At 41.3% G+C, this 15,972-nt stretch overlaps 1 protein-coding gene across 2 annotated transcripts; it reads left to right on the top strand.

The window, feature by feature from the left end:
- Nucleotides 1–27: 27 nt before the first annotated feature.
- Nucleotides 28–15,312, top strand: DNAAF1 (dynein axonemal assembly factor 1). 2 transcript variants are annotated; one of them, XM_048515160.1, is made up of 14 exons: nt 28–160; nt 1,337–1,544; nt 3,504–3,614; nt 4,689–4,812; nt 5,905–5,996; nt 6,954–7,175; nt 8,168–8,334; nt 9,899–10,020; nt 10,520–10,686; nt 12,154–12,414; nt 13,041–13,150; nt 13,284–13,352; nt 13,876–14,254; nt 14,720–15,312. In XM_048515160.1, exons 2-14 carry the CDS (start codon nt 1,418–1,420, stop codon nt 14,806–14,808), a joined length of 2,040 nt encoding a protein of 679 aa, XP_048371117.1. In that variant the 5' UTR covers nt 28–160; nt 1,337–1,417; the 3' UTR covers nt 14,809–15,312. The 2 variants fall into 2 exon arrangements, with proteins under 2 accessions (XP_048371117.1, XP_048371118.1); XM_048515161.1 differs by having other exon boundaries at nt 32–160; nt 1,407–1,544.
- Nucleotides 15,313–15,972: the final 660 nt, after the last annotated feature.

Consider the following 15,972-nt stretch of genomic DNA (forward strand, 5'->3'; position numbering starts at 1 on the left):
GCTAATGTACAGTCACCCTCGCGTGGGTTGGCCGTTGCGTCCTCATGGCAACGCGGGGACGCCGTTGGAAGGAACCGTTGAAGCGGGCTGGTTTTGATGGGTGGGGAGTGATGGAGCCCTGAGGGAGACACAGCAAGAGGGGAAAAGGCAGCAGACGTCGGTATGATTGTCACAACCTTGCAGAGAGGGGAAGCTTGGAAAAAGAGTGGTCTGTTGCAGTTATCCTGGATCGGGCTACACGCCCAGAGGACACTCTGTCGCCTCTGCCTGTGGGGGCTGAAACAACAAACAGAAACAAATAAAAGTCGCGGGGCACCTATTAAAAGAAGCTTAACTGATTTTTTTTCGTGCAGTCTCTTCGAAGGAGTCCCGCTGTTTATAGTATAACCTACATTTCTGTAAAGGCGCATAATGTTATGCTCTTATTGTGGCAGAAACTTTTATGAATGAGAGACTGTTCAGTTAGATGAATGCTTATCAATATTACTTAATTGGGGGGGGGGGACTCCTTGGGAATGTAGGGGCATCTCCACATCTTAAAGGATGTGTTGCTATTATTTTTAAAGCAACCAGTAGTAGCGCCCGAAAAGCTAACAGATCTATTTATTTAAGAGATTACTATTTGGTTAAGGTGGCTCACAACAGCAACAACATTTTAAAGTTAAATTGTTTGATAAAATAAACAAGAGTTTTAGGAAGCAACCTAGAGAGTAAGGGTAAAAATATGTATGATTAGTGCTCAGCAGGCTTTTATATATTTATAAATTAAGCTGAGGAGTCCCTTAAGTTTCCAGAAATATAGTGACTTTCTGTGCATAGACCCATTTCACTGCTCTAATAATGGGCACAAAACAACTAAGACTGTGTGATACTTTAAAGACTAACAAAATTATTGTGGAAATAAACTTGCTATCCAGAAATAATTTCAGAAGGCCTTAAACTGGAATATGGCTTATGAAGGCTTCTGCTACAGTCAGTCTTAATGTTCAGGGTACCACAAGAGTCTGTTATTCTTGCTGTGTGATACACTAACCCAGAGGTCTTCAAACTATGGCCTCCAGATGTTCATGGACTACAATTCCCATCAGCCTCTGCCAGCATGGCCAAGTGGCAGGGCTGATGGGAATTGTAGTTCCTGAACATCTGGAGGGCCATAGTTTGAAGACCCCTGCACTAACCTGACTGCCCCTCTGGAATCAGAAGTGATATTTATATATTACATTTTCACCCATAATTTTCTCAAAACAATTCATAATATAAAGCTACTACAATTAAAACAGGATGGGAAAAAAAGCAACTATGAATGTTAAGCTAGTAACTGTACATGACTTTTCAGCTCCCTTGAGTGGAACAGAAACAGAGAGAAAGGAATGTGCTACAACTTTCTTACACTTTGTCTAAATAAGAACACTTGAAAATGCATCCACTCCCTGAAGAACCTGAACCAGAAGACACTATTGCAGAAGAGAGAAATGAGCTAGAGATTGAGAACTGTGGACCTGCAAACATCGTGCCCAAAAGTGAGGACAGCTTAATAAAAGAAGGTAGTTATTCTTGAAAATTTGCATTGATATGAGTGAGTTATGAATATATTTTGGCATTATGTTCCCACTGAAATAATGTTGACTTACTGATACCATGTCACTTACTGAAGTCTGTTCTGAACTGGTTGAACCAGTGTGGGATAGTCTGTAGAGTGTCTGACCAGGATCTGGGAGACTTCATGTTCAAATCCGTCTTCTGCCATGGAAGTTTGCTGGTGATCTTGGGTGACCACACACTCTTAGCTTAACATACCTCTCAATGTTGTTGTGGGGATGAAAAGGAAGGCCCATTATGCTCTTCACTCTGCAGTGGGGTCATAATGGGGTCTCCTTGTATTTCTTTGTTTATACATGAAGAAGAACCCCACTGCTTGCTGTACAACTTGCCTGCCCACATTTCATATCCTGGTTGTTGCAAGATTGCCAGCTTTGTTTTTTAAAGCTCTTCAAATTTTTATATCAATTTTTAATATCAATGTGTTATACCGATATTTTTGTGCTTTTTGCAAAAGCCAGCCATAGATGTCCCGGAAATGCCTGCTGAGGTGGCGGGGGGGGGGGGGGGGACCTGAATGAGCCGAAATCCCAAATTGGGGAGAAACATTGAGGTTTCATGTTGGGGGGCACAGTGCCTGGGAGGCTCCCAAGTACGGCAGCTATTCTGCTTGGAAAGGGGTCTCACAGCGTCCAGGAGGCTCTCGAGTACGGCAGCACATTGCTTGGAAAAGGGCCCCCCAACATCTGTGGGAGGGGGGGGCGCCTGAGTACGGCAATAGACTGATTGGAAAAAGGCCTCTCACATGCAACTGACCTTTCCTTCCCAAAGGTGGTTTCGAAGAAAACTGCTGACATTGCAGACTCTCTGGCCCCAATATGTGTACGTGCAAATACTTAATTCTCTACTCTAACCCCCATGCTCTTTGCTCTCTCCATTGTATCGCGTTCCCCCCACCTGCATGCCCTGTTTGATTTTCCACCTGTAACTGTCAATAAAAGGGCTGGAAGGGAAGCAGTACGGCAGAGTTGCCCCCTGCTTCTCTCACTCGCCGAAACGACATGCTGCCTCAGTTGCTGTAAGACAACAGTTTCCCCTGTCTCAATAACTGCAGGGCTTTTGAGATCTTTGACTCTTTAACACAGAATGCAATTGCAAGGAAATCTCTGCCCTAAAGGAAACATTGCCTTGCTGCAGGGTGCAGCAGCAGTGTATAATCGGCCTAAGAAAGGAGAACAAAGCTGCTTTGTGTCTGCACTGGGGATAAATAAAATAAACTGTTTATAGTTTGGATGCTGATCTGTGAGTATCATAATAAAAAAAAGATATAGTTGGAAAGGATACTCTATGCCATTGATGGCAAACCTATGGCACGGGGCCAGAGGTGGCACTCAGAGCCCTCTCTGTGGGCATGCACACACAGAGTTCATTGTGGGGGGGGGGGGGGAAAAATCACACACACACACACATCTAGACTGAACTGGGCCACTGAGCACAATGTGCGTGCGCTGCAGCGAGCAGGGAGGACTCTGCTGGCAGGCCTGGTGCCTGTGTTCCGGGTTGTTGCTGCCTGAGTGGGGGACGCAGAGGAGGCAGAGATGCTAGAGAGGCACAGAGCAGTGCACATGGGATTTGCTGGAGGCTAGAGCAGGCTAGCCCCTGCTCAAGCAGGTGGGGCGGAGGAAGAAGGAGCCAACCGTTTTTTTCTAAACTAAAACCTCAGCATTCAGGTAAAATTGCTGGGTTGGCACTTTGTCATAAATAAGTGGGGTTTGGGTTGCAATTTGCACTCAGTCTCAAAAAGATTCGCCATCACTGCTTTATGCCATAGACACCCCATGAGATTCCACTGAATCTGCAGATTTATCCCACCCTTGGTGATGAGGAGATTAACAGAGTCTTCTCTTTTATTCCTTGTACAATGAAACATCTGCCAAGCCCATTCTCATCTCTCTGAATTCTAGAACCGCAACAGCCAGAGGGAGAAGAGGAAACCCGGAAGGTTGTGGATGATACAAACCAGGAGCAATATAAGTGGGAAAGTATTAGGAAAGACTATGGCACTGGAGAACCAGGTAATTACACAGACATATTATAATAGCAATCTCCAGTTTTACAGCTAGAGATTAATTTGCCATCTTAATTCCCCAGTATAGCTTTGTTAAGTCAGGGTAATGGTCATCTAGTAAATTGTTGTTATGCTAGACCAACAAGAAGTGCTGTATTCTTGCTGTGATGTTCAGGACTCAAGTAATGAGGTAGGCAAGTAATAGGATGGATTTAAAAAAAATCTCTATTCTCCTTTGTTTGTAACGGTAATATATAACTTCATGACCACATAGTATTGGCACTGTTTTTTTCATCACTGGCCTTGCTCCTGCCCTTGAACAACAGCTCAGTATGTAAAGGTTTAACGGGTGCTTTTAACAGCATGAGAATGGTTTTGCTGGATCTGACCAAGAATATATTTAGTCCAGTAGGCAGTATAAATCACTCCCTCAGCTTGGATTCTAGATGGTTTTCTATATTGCTGGGATGGAGGAGCTACATGGCAAACATTTTGTTTGGGAGAAAGGGTTAAATTCTGCTGTACTGGAAATGCCATCTTCTGCTTTAATGAGGTTATGCCACCAATGGATCTTCAGGCTAGGCCAAAAACCTGTGTCAACATTTTTAAACTGAGGTTTCTCACTTTTGTTTAATACTTTTAGAATAATGGTAGCAAAAGTGGGGCATGAAACCACTGTTGTCTGACAAATGTTTACCATATCCACATTTGTGGCTCTCTTTCTGGCAGCCAGCATACAAGGAGTTGCTCAAATAATTCTATGCAGTCACGACAGTTTAAGATTCTTTCTTTTCAAACAGAGGCCCCTTCCGGACACGCAGAATAATACATTTTCAAACTACTTTCACAACTGTTTGCAAGTGGATTTTGCTATTCCACACAGCTTCAAAGAGCATTGAAAGCAGTTTGAAAGTACATTATTCTGCATGTGCGGAATGAGCCAGAGCCTCTCTGATATAATGTTTTGGACTCAGAAGGACATTTCATACTCGAGATCTGAGTCTGAATTTTGATTTCTGTTGTTCATTTAGACAAATATTGCCATATGCTTTGTTTTCATTTAAATGTATAATTGCTCAAGCACAAGAGAAAGGAAACAACTCAATCGCCAACACACAACAGAATAAAGAGAAAGTACATGGTGATTATAAGGTAGTGACTGACTCGACCAGTAAAAAATCAGAATTAAAACAATGTGGAATGAGGTAAGTTTCTAATACTATTCTATCTAATACTAATACTATTCTGTTCAATCTTGAATGAGTATGACAAGCAAAATGTTCTCTTAATAATGTAATAAAGTGATCCTTGCTGACCTTCTCTGGTCTCTTCTTTCTACTGCTAGTATTGGCCATAGTTTAGCATTATGTCTGCAAAGACACTAAGCAGAGTTAGCAGGTTAAGCTTTTAACCAAAGTGTGAAGCTGGATTTTTAATATTCTTAGATATGTTTAGAATCTAGGAAAAGGAGCAGGATCCTACAGCCAAATCCACATTTGGGAATGTGGGGATGCAGGAAGGAGGAAGATTTGAAACCCTCTTCTGCCTGTATGGCCATGATTTCCCATGACATAGGTCTGTGGCTGGGGAGGGAGGCTTCCCAGGCCGAAAACCTGGTGGAAGCTGACTAAAGTCAACTCCACCCCAGAAATGCTCCTAGCCCACTACCAATCGCACTGGCATCTTCAGTTATGCCAGCGCCGCTCTGCAAGAGGCAGCATATTCTGGGTCAGGTATCACAGAGCTGTGCAGGGTGGACAAATGTGTCGGCATGTGCCTGTGGCACTTCCATGTTGTGCTTTACCTCTCCCCTCTCTGGAACGGGCTGCTATTGACTGGTTGGGGACAAACTCTGAGGATTGATATGGGGAGGAAATCTGATGAATGGCTGGTTTTTTCCTAATGTGTCCAATCAGGTGAGTGAGCTGGAAGAGGGATGGCAGTGGCAGAACTAGTCAGCAGGGAAAAGGGGGTTTTCTGTCCCGGATTGTGCTTGGGGTCTCCTTCTTGTATAATATACAAAATAAACAAAATTGATGGAGAAACAGACTTTGTTTTACTCTTTTTCCAGCACAGAGAATGTTGAGCTGCACATCCCTGTATAAACAGGATGAAACAGAAAATAGAGAAGATTTTTCAAGTCTTGGCAGAGGCAACTTGCCAAAGAATTAATTTAAAACAAAGATGAAGGCTAAGAATTAATTTATAGCAAAGATGAAGGCTACAAAATGCTTCTAGAGTGTATATTTTTTACTAAATCTTATTTTAGTGGCTCACACTTCCTGTTAATGTTTTAGAATGACCAAAAAGCTATTGAGGGATCTCTGCAAACAGCATAAATTATACATGACACCATGCTTGAACGACACCCTCTATCTTCATTACAAAGGTAACAGTCAACTGTTGTGTCCTGCCAGGCAACTGAGCAACATATATGTAAGCCATGATAATGCAAACTGGTAATTGAAGTTTGTTAAAGGAGCAAATAGATCTGGGCCAATCCATAGAAACACTTACCACCTATTAGGATATTCTGAGCTGCTTACAAATGTAAAAATAGAACAACATAAAGCACGAAAACAGAACTCTTTAATAATTTACTTACATATTTCAGAATGAAGCACACACTAGACTCCCAGGTTAGAAAGAAGCTAAGAATTGCTTTTATGGGTTGATTTTATGGATCAGATCCATCTAGTTAAACACTCTGTACAACAGTGGCTACACCAGATGTCTATTGAGGAAAACAAACATGATGTAACAGTGATGCTCCTCCCTTATTGGTTATCCCCTGAACATATTAGGGGTTTTTTGATGCTCATGTGCCCAATCTTGCAGGTGTATTGAATTTTGTGACTTTTTAATTTGCAATTTGTTCCCAGTTTTGCAAGTAAAAACCCAAGGTCCCAAGCCAACATGAATTAGTCACAAATGTTAGCCTGATCCTCCTCATCTTCACTCAGAAACAGACTTCTCTGAATTCCCCAAACAAATATGCAATAGGACTTCAGCATCTGTCTTACTTGAAACCATGTGAACAAAGGGGTTCGTGGCTAGTTTGCTTTCAATAGGTTGGGCTGGGGCCTATCTGTTAATCTGCGTTACTGAACATGGTACTTTGACACAAGGGCATTTATGCAAAGAGGGAGCTGGGCTAGGTAGGCATTAGGACCCAGGTGGTACATTGTACAACAAAATGTGTATGCTGCCATGAGTCCCGAGGAAGGCAGGTGGGATACTAGTAAACTGTAATCTCTTTACCTTGCTGTGCAGTAGCATAGGTATGCCACTGTGATGTCTATTTACGTCTTTCCTCAATTCCATGTCTTGATTTTTCCCCCTCTAGGATTTGACCGTCTGGAAAATCTGGAAGAATATACTGGATTGAAGTGCCTATGGCTGGAATGTAATGGCCTGACAAAGATTGAGAACTTGGATGCACAGAAAGATTTACGTTGCCTTTATTTGCAGCTCAATTTGATTAATAAAATGGAGAACTTTGAACCACTGGAAAAGCTGGATTCTCTTAATCTCAGCAACAATTACATCAAGACCATTGAGAACCTCTGTAAGAATCTCAGCCTTCAATGAAATAAGAAGCATTGTTTCAGAAATGCATCTAGGTGTGCATGTGTTAAAATGTAGGGAGAAAGAAAATCATGGCAATTTTTGAACCATCTCTGGGGAAGGCAAGGTTTAAATTTCTCAAATTTAGAAAGATGGATAATGTAGTCTACAGAAGAGTGTTAAGACTGGGCTGGTATCTGCAGTCATATCCTTGCAAATGTTAAAGTTCTTTAGTTTCTGCAATGAGTCAGCTGGGAAATACGGTTATTTTTTTCTAATAACTTGCCGTGAAACTTACAGGCAACCTGGGACCAGTTTGTTTTTGTCAGACTAGCCCACCTTAAAGTGTTGTTGTGTGGATTTAATGGAGGAGGAAGCATCTTGAATGCTGCCTTGAGCTCCTTGGAGGAAGGACAGGATATAATATATTAAATAGGAGCTAATCTCAATTTCCCCTTTGTGAAATTTATACTCTTTTTTTTGTGTGGGTGCTGTTGTAACTAGATACAACTTACCCTTAACTAACTTCAGCTCTATTGATTTCAGTTTTATATACATAGGACTGGGTTTGGAATTCTGTTTCTCTAGTCAGACTCTTCTCCTGGTGCCTCCTCAGATGAATGATTGCTCCACCAATTAATCAAAGGTTTTCCGCCATTATGCCAAATCTTTGAAATATATGTGTGTGTGTGTGTGTGTGTGAGGGAGGGAGGGAGGGAGAGAGGGAGGGAGGGAGGGAGGGAGAGAGGTGCCACCAAGTCACAGCTGACTTGTGGTGACCCCACCAAGGGACTCTCAAGGCATATGAAAAGCAGAGGTGGTTTGCCATGGCCTTCCATTGCAGAGTCTTCTTTGGAATACTGATCCTTTCAAATACTGATCCTGCTTGCCTTCCCCGATCTGATGAGATTGGACTATACCATGCTACCCTGTCTCCGCCAAAGAAGATTATCGGAATTAATTTTCTTTCATTACATTGTTATTGTTCAACAGCCTGTTTGAAAGTTCTGCACACACTGCAGATTGCTCACAACAAGTTACAAACGGTAGAAGACATAGAGCACTTGCAGGAATGCCCAAGTATCAGTATCCTCGACCTTTCTTACAACAGGCTAGATGATCCAGGTATTTTAAATGTCTTGGAGACCATGCCTGACCTGGTAAGCACCAAGTAACTCAGGAGGGGGTCATTGTCACAAACATTTTCTCACCTGCTGAGAATTACTTTCTGGTTTTGACCATTTTTAGAGGCATTCATAAGAGTGAAAAAATGGTCAGTGAAAAGGAAGGAATTTGTTCCTTTGGGAAGGAAATCAGCCCAACACCAACTTTCCCCTAGTTACCTGAACCATAGGGTATTCCTTCTGTCCAGTTCTGCTTTAAGGGCAATAGCCAAAAAGTAAAAAAAAAAAACTGTACCAGCAATATACTGTTGGTAGTTATTTACTCTTGGGCTATGGACTCTGTGCTTAAACTAAAGGCAAAGCATTGATTTTATTTGCTGTCTGTGATGTCATCATATCCCAAAATGTACATAGTAACATTCCATCTCTAGCTAATGAGGTCGTTTAGAGGGATCCAAAGAAAACGAAAAAGTCAGCAGATGTCACAGATGGCATATTGGTACACAGAAATAAGGAGCCTCCTCTCCTCCCAGCTGCCATACAATTAAAACATCTATTCCTGTATATCTCTTCATCCGTTCACTCTTATGGCAAGAGGCTTTCAAGGCTTATGAGAAGCAGAAGTAGTTTCCCATTACCTTGCTCTGTAGTCTTCCTTGGTAGTCTCCCATAAAAGAACCGTCGCCTGCCTAGCTTCCAAGATCAGTTGTACCGTGACAACTCCCTTCCCACACATACTTATAGCAATGGTAATTTTAATGATATATAAATCTTTTTTACATCAGTAAATCCTGTCACTGCTAACTCCACTGCTTTAGTTTATTGTATACGTTATAGGAGCATGTTGACATGCTTATCCTAACAAAATCCACTTGGCGTGCTCATCCTAACAAAATCCATATCTAATGCCTTCATAATGATAATTACTATTGTGAAGTAAAACATTAATCCATGGAGTAGGCATTAATCCATTTCTTCAATAGATTAAAATGGCAGATTTAATTTTAGCAGTGATTAATATGTGGATACAAATGACCACACAGAACACAGAGGTGCTTCTCCTGGTGCCAAAGGATAGAGCAAAATGTTTGAGCCTAGGCATGCTAACTTAGGAGAAAATGAATGGAGCAGGGCTTCTAAGAAAATATCATTTTTATTCTGTTAACAATAAGTGGTAACTTGTCTACTAAATTATAATCTCCCAACTGAGAAATCACTGTCTTCCTTCAGGCTACTCAAAGAGCCATCCTCTGTAGGGTTTTGCAATTTTTTAGCATCAGACATTATAATATATTTATGTGGCACCATCACAAAGTGGCATAACATAAAAACAAGCCCCTCGCTCAAGAGTTTATGGAGCCTAAATTTCTAAATGCTTACTCTTCAGCAAAAATGACCACTCAGTGTTGTACTTAATAGGTCTGATGTAAATTAGTTTGGTTAAAAACACCAGTCAGTTGGCATCCATGACAATATGACTGTGGATATGACTGCAAGTTCATTGAGAGCCGCTCCTGGAGAAGGGTGTTTTAGCCTTGGTTTTTAGCACTGTCCAGAAATAATTTCTTCTTTTAAAAAAGTATTTTGCTTTCTCTTGCAGCGTGTGTTAAACTTGATGGGAAATGAAGTGATTAAGAAAATAGCTAATTACAGAAGAACACTTACCATCCGATTGAAGCATTTGACATATTTGGATGACAGGCCAGTTTTTCCAAGGGACAGGTAAAATAGGGGTATCTTTCCTTAGCAAGTCTGGTAGAATAATTAAGCACTCCATCAGTATTGGCTAACTCATCTGTAAAGAGGGAAAGCTAATTATTTCCTCACAGAACTGTCATGAGAATTAAAAAGAAGTCGTACTAAGCACTTGTGAACTGAAATCCTGATTCTAAGGCAAGTTCTTGTACATAGCTAGCAACCCTAATTCTGTTACATCAGAAACGTAATCCGGACTAGCTAGCTTCAAACTGTTTATCTTCAAAGAGGTTGTGAATCTATGACCACCCCCAGATTCCATAATGATGATGGCATTTTTATTTGGGTGGACTAATGGAAGCAAAAGGCCTTTCTCTGCACATGGTCAAACCATAAGTCCGTATTTGGCCCTGCTCTTTCCCCTCTTGCAGAAGCTTTCAGATGCTCCATTTGCACAAATAATTCCACCGCAATCAGTGGAACTTGCTTCAAAATGCCTGATGGAACTCTTGTTTTTTCCCACCAGAGCCTGTGCAGAAGCCTGGGGGAAGGGTGGCCGTGAAGCTGAGAAAAAAGAATTGGAACTGTGGGAAGCCAGAGACCGAAAGAAGATCCAAGACAGCATTGATGCTCTCAGTGCAATCCGTCGAAGAGCTGAAGAGAAGAAAAGGCAATGGGAAATGGAAGAAAGAGGTGAGACGTTGACCAGCAACCAAGAAGGTTTGCGGTTATGCTTCTGGCCAATGATTCTGTGCCATGAGGCAGATGCAGGGAACTCTATCAAGCATATATCCTGTACAGGCTGAGCCACACACTTAGGCATGTTGTGGTGGCAGTCCTGTGTGTTAAAGTGCTAAAAAGAACTCCTACAATTTATTTGAGGCAAGATCAATACAGTCTTCATATGATATTCTGCTGAGGATGACTACAGTCAAAAATGTGGAGATTCACAGCATAGCCCATTTTGGAAGTGTATGGTTTAACTTTACAATACTGCTTTCTTTTGCCTAGAATTATCTGGCTAGTTGTTGTGAGAGCTTCCTTTAATGGAGTTTTAATGCACACATTACTTTTGTACCTTCAGTGTGCTCAGAAACTATACCGGGAATACTGTGCCACAGCAGCATTTGGAACTGTATGGTACTTGGTTCACCTATATATGAAGCCATGTATCTTCCTTGTGACTGAGGTTGTGATATATTCGTGCTGGCCGGGCTTTATAGGATATTGAAGCAGTATTTTGTATGATGTATATATTATTTGAGTTTTCTCTCGATTGCATTGCACTTCATAATAAATTGCACAGCTTATGATATAGTGCTTATCTTTCTAGCAGTCAAGAGGGCAGTGATTCTCTGTTGTTGTTTTTATGTAGCAATATTGCCACTTGGTAGATATTTCATTCCTAATGTGATAGCATTTAAGACTGAACTTGAACAACAGTTTTTAAAGAAGATTGATGGTATGAGAAAGGCATTGTTTTCTATGTTCTTCACAGTCATTCAAAGTAGTTAAACCATGAGACACAGTGAGGCAGCCTTAAGACAGCTGATTTTGGAAACTATGATGGACTATATGTGGGAGACAGAGAAATCTGACTTAGGGGTACAATCAATCAGGCAGTTCTCCTGCACAAACTCTACAGTAATGGTCTTGCTCAACTTTCCATTTATTTCACTGAGATATGCTCAGGAAAACATTTGGGTGAATGGTGCCCTTTGCATATTTATTAATTAGGGAGCCAGTCCTAAACAGCTGACTATGACACACATTCATGTTGTAGGCAACAGTGCCTCTGTTTATCACCCTCAGTACTCTGAAAGAACAATTATATCTCATATTTATGCTGAGGAAACTTTTATTCTGCCTTCATTGTATCTGGTGTCACTGAGGCCTGGTTTAAAGAGGCGACTATGGCTACCTGCCAAGGAAGTGCAAAGGTTCATTTGTATCTATGGAATGGCTGGATTTAGCTGTCTCACCATCTTTTGCTATGGTGGGAGGAGTCTGCAGCTGGCCTGCTTAATGAGTCCCTGGCCTCAGCCATGGGAGAACCGTTTCCTTGTGGCTTGTGTTTGTCAGTGTTCATAACAAGAATTAGTACACAAGTTTACATTGTAGGTGAACTCACTGGTTTTTATGGTTATTGGGTTATTTCAGGAGAGATTCCGTCTTCAAGAAATAGCACTGGGACAGAAACTATTGTAGAGGCATCAGCTACTTCCGAAGATTTAGAAACGAAGAAGAAGATTGAGAAATTTGTAGATGAAAGCATGAAGGCCCACGGGGAAGTTCAGGTTACACTTGCAAACTTAAAAGACCAGGTGGATAACCTAGAGAATATTAAACCATACAATACGAAGCAAGTGGTACAAGAACCAAGTTTGGATTCCTGCTCAAACACTGGACCTGTTGAAGAAGGTAATGGCATACTGCTGACAAAATGAAGAGCAGTAAGAAGACTGGGCAAGCACTATCCTGATTTTGCTGGAACCAAAGACAAAGCCATACATTTATGTATTTAAAACATTTGTACCCCACTCTGTCTGTTAAGAGAGTTTGTCACTATTAGGAAAACTTTGATATGTGTCAGTTAACCTAGAGCAGAAATGTATAATACATCAGTGCAGTCCTAAACAAGAGTTACTTCGTTTTAAGTCCCTCAAAGTCTGTGGGCTTAGTACAGTGCAACTTTAGTTAGAATTGCATAGTGAGTCTAACCTGTCCATCCAGAATCCTTGATCTAGAACCAGGCCCCACTGATTTCATTGGGAATTATTTCTGGATTATCATCCTTAAAACTGGTGGTTAAATATTATCAGGCTGTTTAAAAAATGCCTTGAAATGTAAAGAATCAACTAGCTCCCCTGACTTGGAGTAGAGTAACATTAGTCTTATGGATTAATAAGACAAGAAAAGGCTTCCAGACCCTGTAGTAACGCAGGAAAAGAAGGAGATATACAAGGATTCAAGAGGAGTCAAATCCCTTAACTTAGTAACTTAGTATCACACTTCCACGCTATGTAATTCTCTCTCTCTCTTTTTAGAGGCGCCAGTAGATAAGATGGCTGTACCAGGACCACTGCTTACTGACCTGGATGAATCTTCAGAGATTGGACAAATTGAGCTGGATGTATCAGAGAATCTTTTTCTTGATGTATGATCTACAGAGAGCAGGGAGATTGGGACTGGAAGGGAGAATCAAGCATTTGCTTTTCTCCACTTCCTACATATTCCCTAATTTTTAAAAATGGTTCATCAGTAAATGCCTGACTTGTTTTAATTTTTAGGAACTGCCTGATTTGGAAGATGTGGATATCAGCGAAGATTCACAGTGCAATGAGATATTCACCAGGCAGGCAAGCTTTCCCAATTTATTTTCATCAGGTGGAGACCCTGTGAGTGCTGAGTATGTGGGACAAATGCAGAGATGTTTCTAAAAGAGCAACAGTGGTCTGTTTGGAAGCTAGGCAGCCCTTAAAACCTTTTGAAATTGGCCCATGGGTTACCCAAGCGTTGCATGCACCAGTGCTCGTGTAGGCATCTTTCTCCACCAGGGAGGATGATGCTTTCCCACTTGCTCCAGCAAAGAGGGCTTCTTCAAATTAGCTAGTTTGTTGTCCCTAGCATTTAGAGGAGACCCTCCAGTTGGTCCCTGCTCTACCAAGAATATTCAAATCAGTGCCTCTGTTCTTTTTTTCTCATTTGTCAGCTGAAAAACACCTTCTTAGAATCTGCCTTACCTGTCACATATCCAGAAAGCCTGCCACACACACAAATTCCTGAGGAATTATTCTCAAGATCGCCATAAGGAAAGTCATCTTATTGACTTCCACTTCTGTTGAAAGAAATGTTTTCATACTGGTTATTTTACCTTTCTAGCAAAGCTGTCCTGCAAAGATTGAAATAATTTCTGAAGCAAGTGATAGTAGCGACTGCCCAACAGTAAAGGACAAGACAACTACTTCTGGCAACACAGCTACAGAGGAGATTCCAGTTGCCATCTTTTCAAGCAGAAACAGGGTACCAGAAGACAGTACAAAACAAGATGTGAAGCCCTTGATAGAAGACTTACTAGCACAGAAAGAGGAAAGCTTGGAAACTGAAGGGCAACTGGCAAAATCTTTGAAGCCCTTGATTGAAGAGATTTTGCCTGAGCCTTTGGATTCATCACTGAAGCTGTCAGAACCTGATGAAACAACTGAACTGAACCCAGAGGAAGTGGGAAGTGGAGAAAGCCAAGCTACATCCTCAAACCCAGGTAAATCCACACATGCAGTGTAAAGGGGACAATTTCCCTCATTTGGTGAGCACTTATTCTAACGCTGTTTATTATAGGTCCTTGGAAAAGTGACTGAGGGACATCTTTGCCTCTTCCCAAGGCTATTTGCTAAATTGATGGCTGGCTTCCCATCGCACTATATGCATATAAAATATGTGTCTACATTTACTTTGAAAGCATCTCATTCGTTTCAGTGACTCTTCCTGCACGGAAGTGTACCCTTCTCTTCAGTGCTATTTGCTCATCAAGGCAAAACAGAGATATCTTTGGTTTAATTAACATTGGGGGGGGGGGCTATTTAAATTGAGAAAACGTTACAAAGAGGAAGGTTAACACTACATTCCCTCAGTGATATGACCCCAGTCCAAGCTGAGAAGAGGGTTTTTTGCCATTCTTAAAAAGTGACAGTGGTAAAGAAAACCTTGCCATTTCCCATCTTAACAGGGTTGGCCTCTGAAGCAGCTACTGAACCATGCTTTCCAGAAAAGGTAGGATCCTGCCAAGGAAGTAACACTGACTATGGATTGGACTGAGCAATGAAAAACCCAGCCCAAGCTACTTGGATTTATTCTTTCGCCTTACAAGGGATGCAGTACCTACAGCAATACATCAGGTGTCATTACCTGATGGTGTCACACTGCAATGACAGCATAGATAACAGCACAGTGCATACAGAGGGCAACTTTTTTCAGTCTTGGTTGTGGCCTAAGGCCCAAGATCTATTCTGTGGCAAGTGACTGTGAAGGCTTCTGACCCATCGTTCTAAGTATTTTATTCAGTTCTTAACCAGTTTCTTATTCCTTTGTAAAAATGTAAGTGTCCATATTGGCATGATCCAGGAAAAGTGAAATACATTCAAGATAGTAGAAAGTTGAGCATGTGTTTAACTCTCCCCCACTGAAATCCTTGGAACTTAAACACTGCTTCACTTTGCTGAATTGTGCATGTTTGTAGAAGTCATTGCTGTTAGTTGTTTATTTCAGTGATATGTTTGTCTTTATTTGTGATACATTCTAAGTAAACATTTTCATCCTTAACGTATTGGGCCTGCCCGGTTGCATAAGAGACCTGTCATGCACACCTCTTTAAATCCAATGGGGGAAAAAAAGATGAGAATTACATATAAGGCGACTCCATGCACTCCTCTATCTATTTGGTTCATCGTGGCTTTTGTTTGCCAAGGTAGCATCTAGGAGTGTGCTTCAATGAGGTCTCTATCCCTGAGCCATCAAAGTAACTCTCCCCAAGCCAGTTCATTATTGGTGACACCACTAGCACAGCCTTACATTCTCTCCTCCATCCACTCCTCAGAGCCATTGGAAAAGGGCAAGTTTACAGCATTGGCAGAGAGACCGCCTGTTTTTCTTTCTGACACAGGCACCAGATGTACACAATGTGTTATGCAAAAGAAAAAGTCAAAACAACTAAATGAGGACAAAAGAAAACCTCTTTAATTAGCATACATTGTAAAACTTTACAAATGTACAGCATAGTGCAAAATGGAAGGCTCAGTGAATCAATTTCAAGTAACCTTAAGAAAGCATCAAATAGCCAACGGATTTAGTCACACAATGCCCTTTAAGAAAAAGCCTGGAGAAAAGAAATTAGTCTGAGCCCTGTTGATTGTCATGCTAATTAAGCAGAGTATCCAAGAAAATAACTGAAATAGAGATACAGTGTCTTTGGAAACTGTTTCC

Source organism: Sphaerodactylus townsendi, linkage group LG14 (assembly GCF_021028975.2).
Source record: "Sphaerodactylus townsendi isolate TG3544 linkage group LG14, MPM_Stown_v2.3, whole genome shotgun sequence".
In the NCBI taxonomy this organism is placed as follows: domain Eukaryota; kingdom Metazoa; phylum Chordata; class Lepidosauria; order Squamata; family Sphaerodactylidae; genus Sphaerodactylus; species Sphaerodactylus townsendi.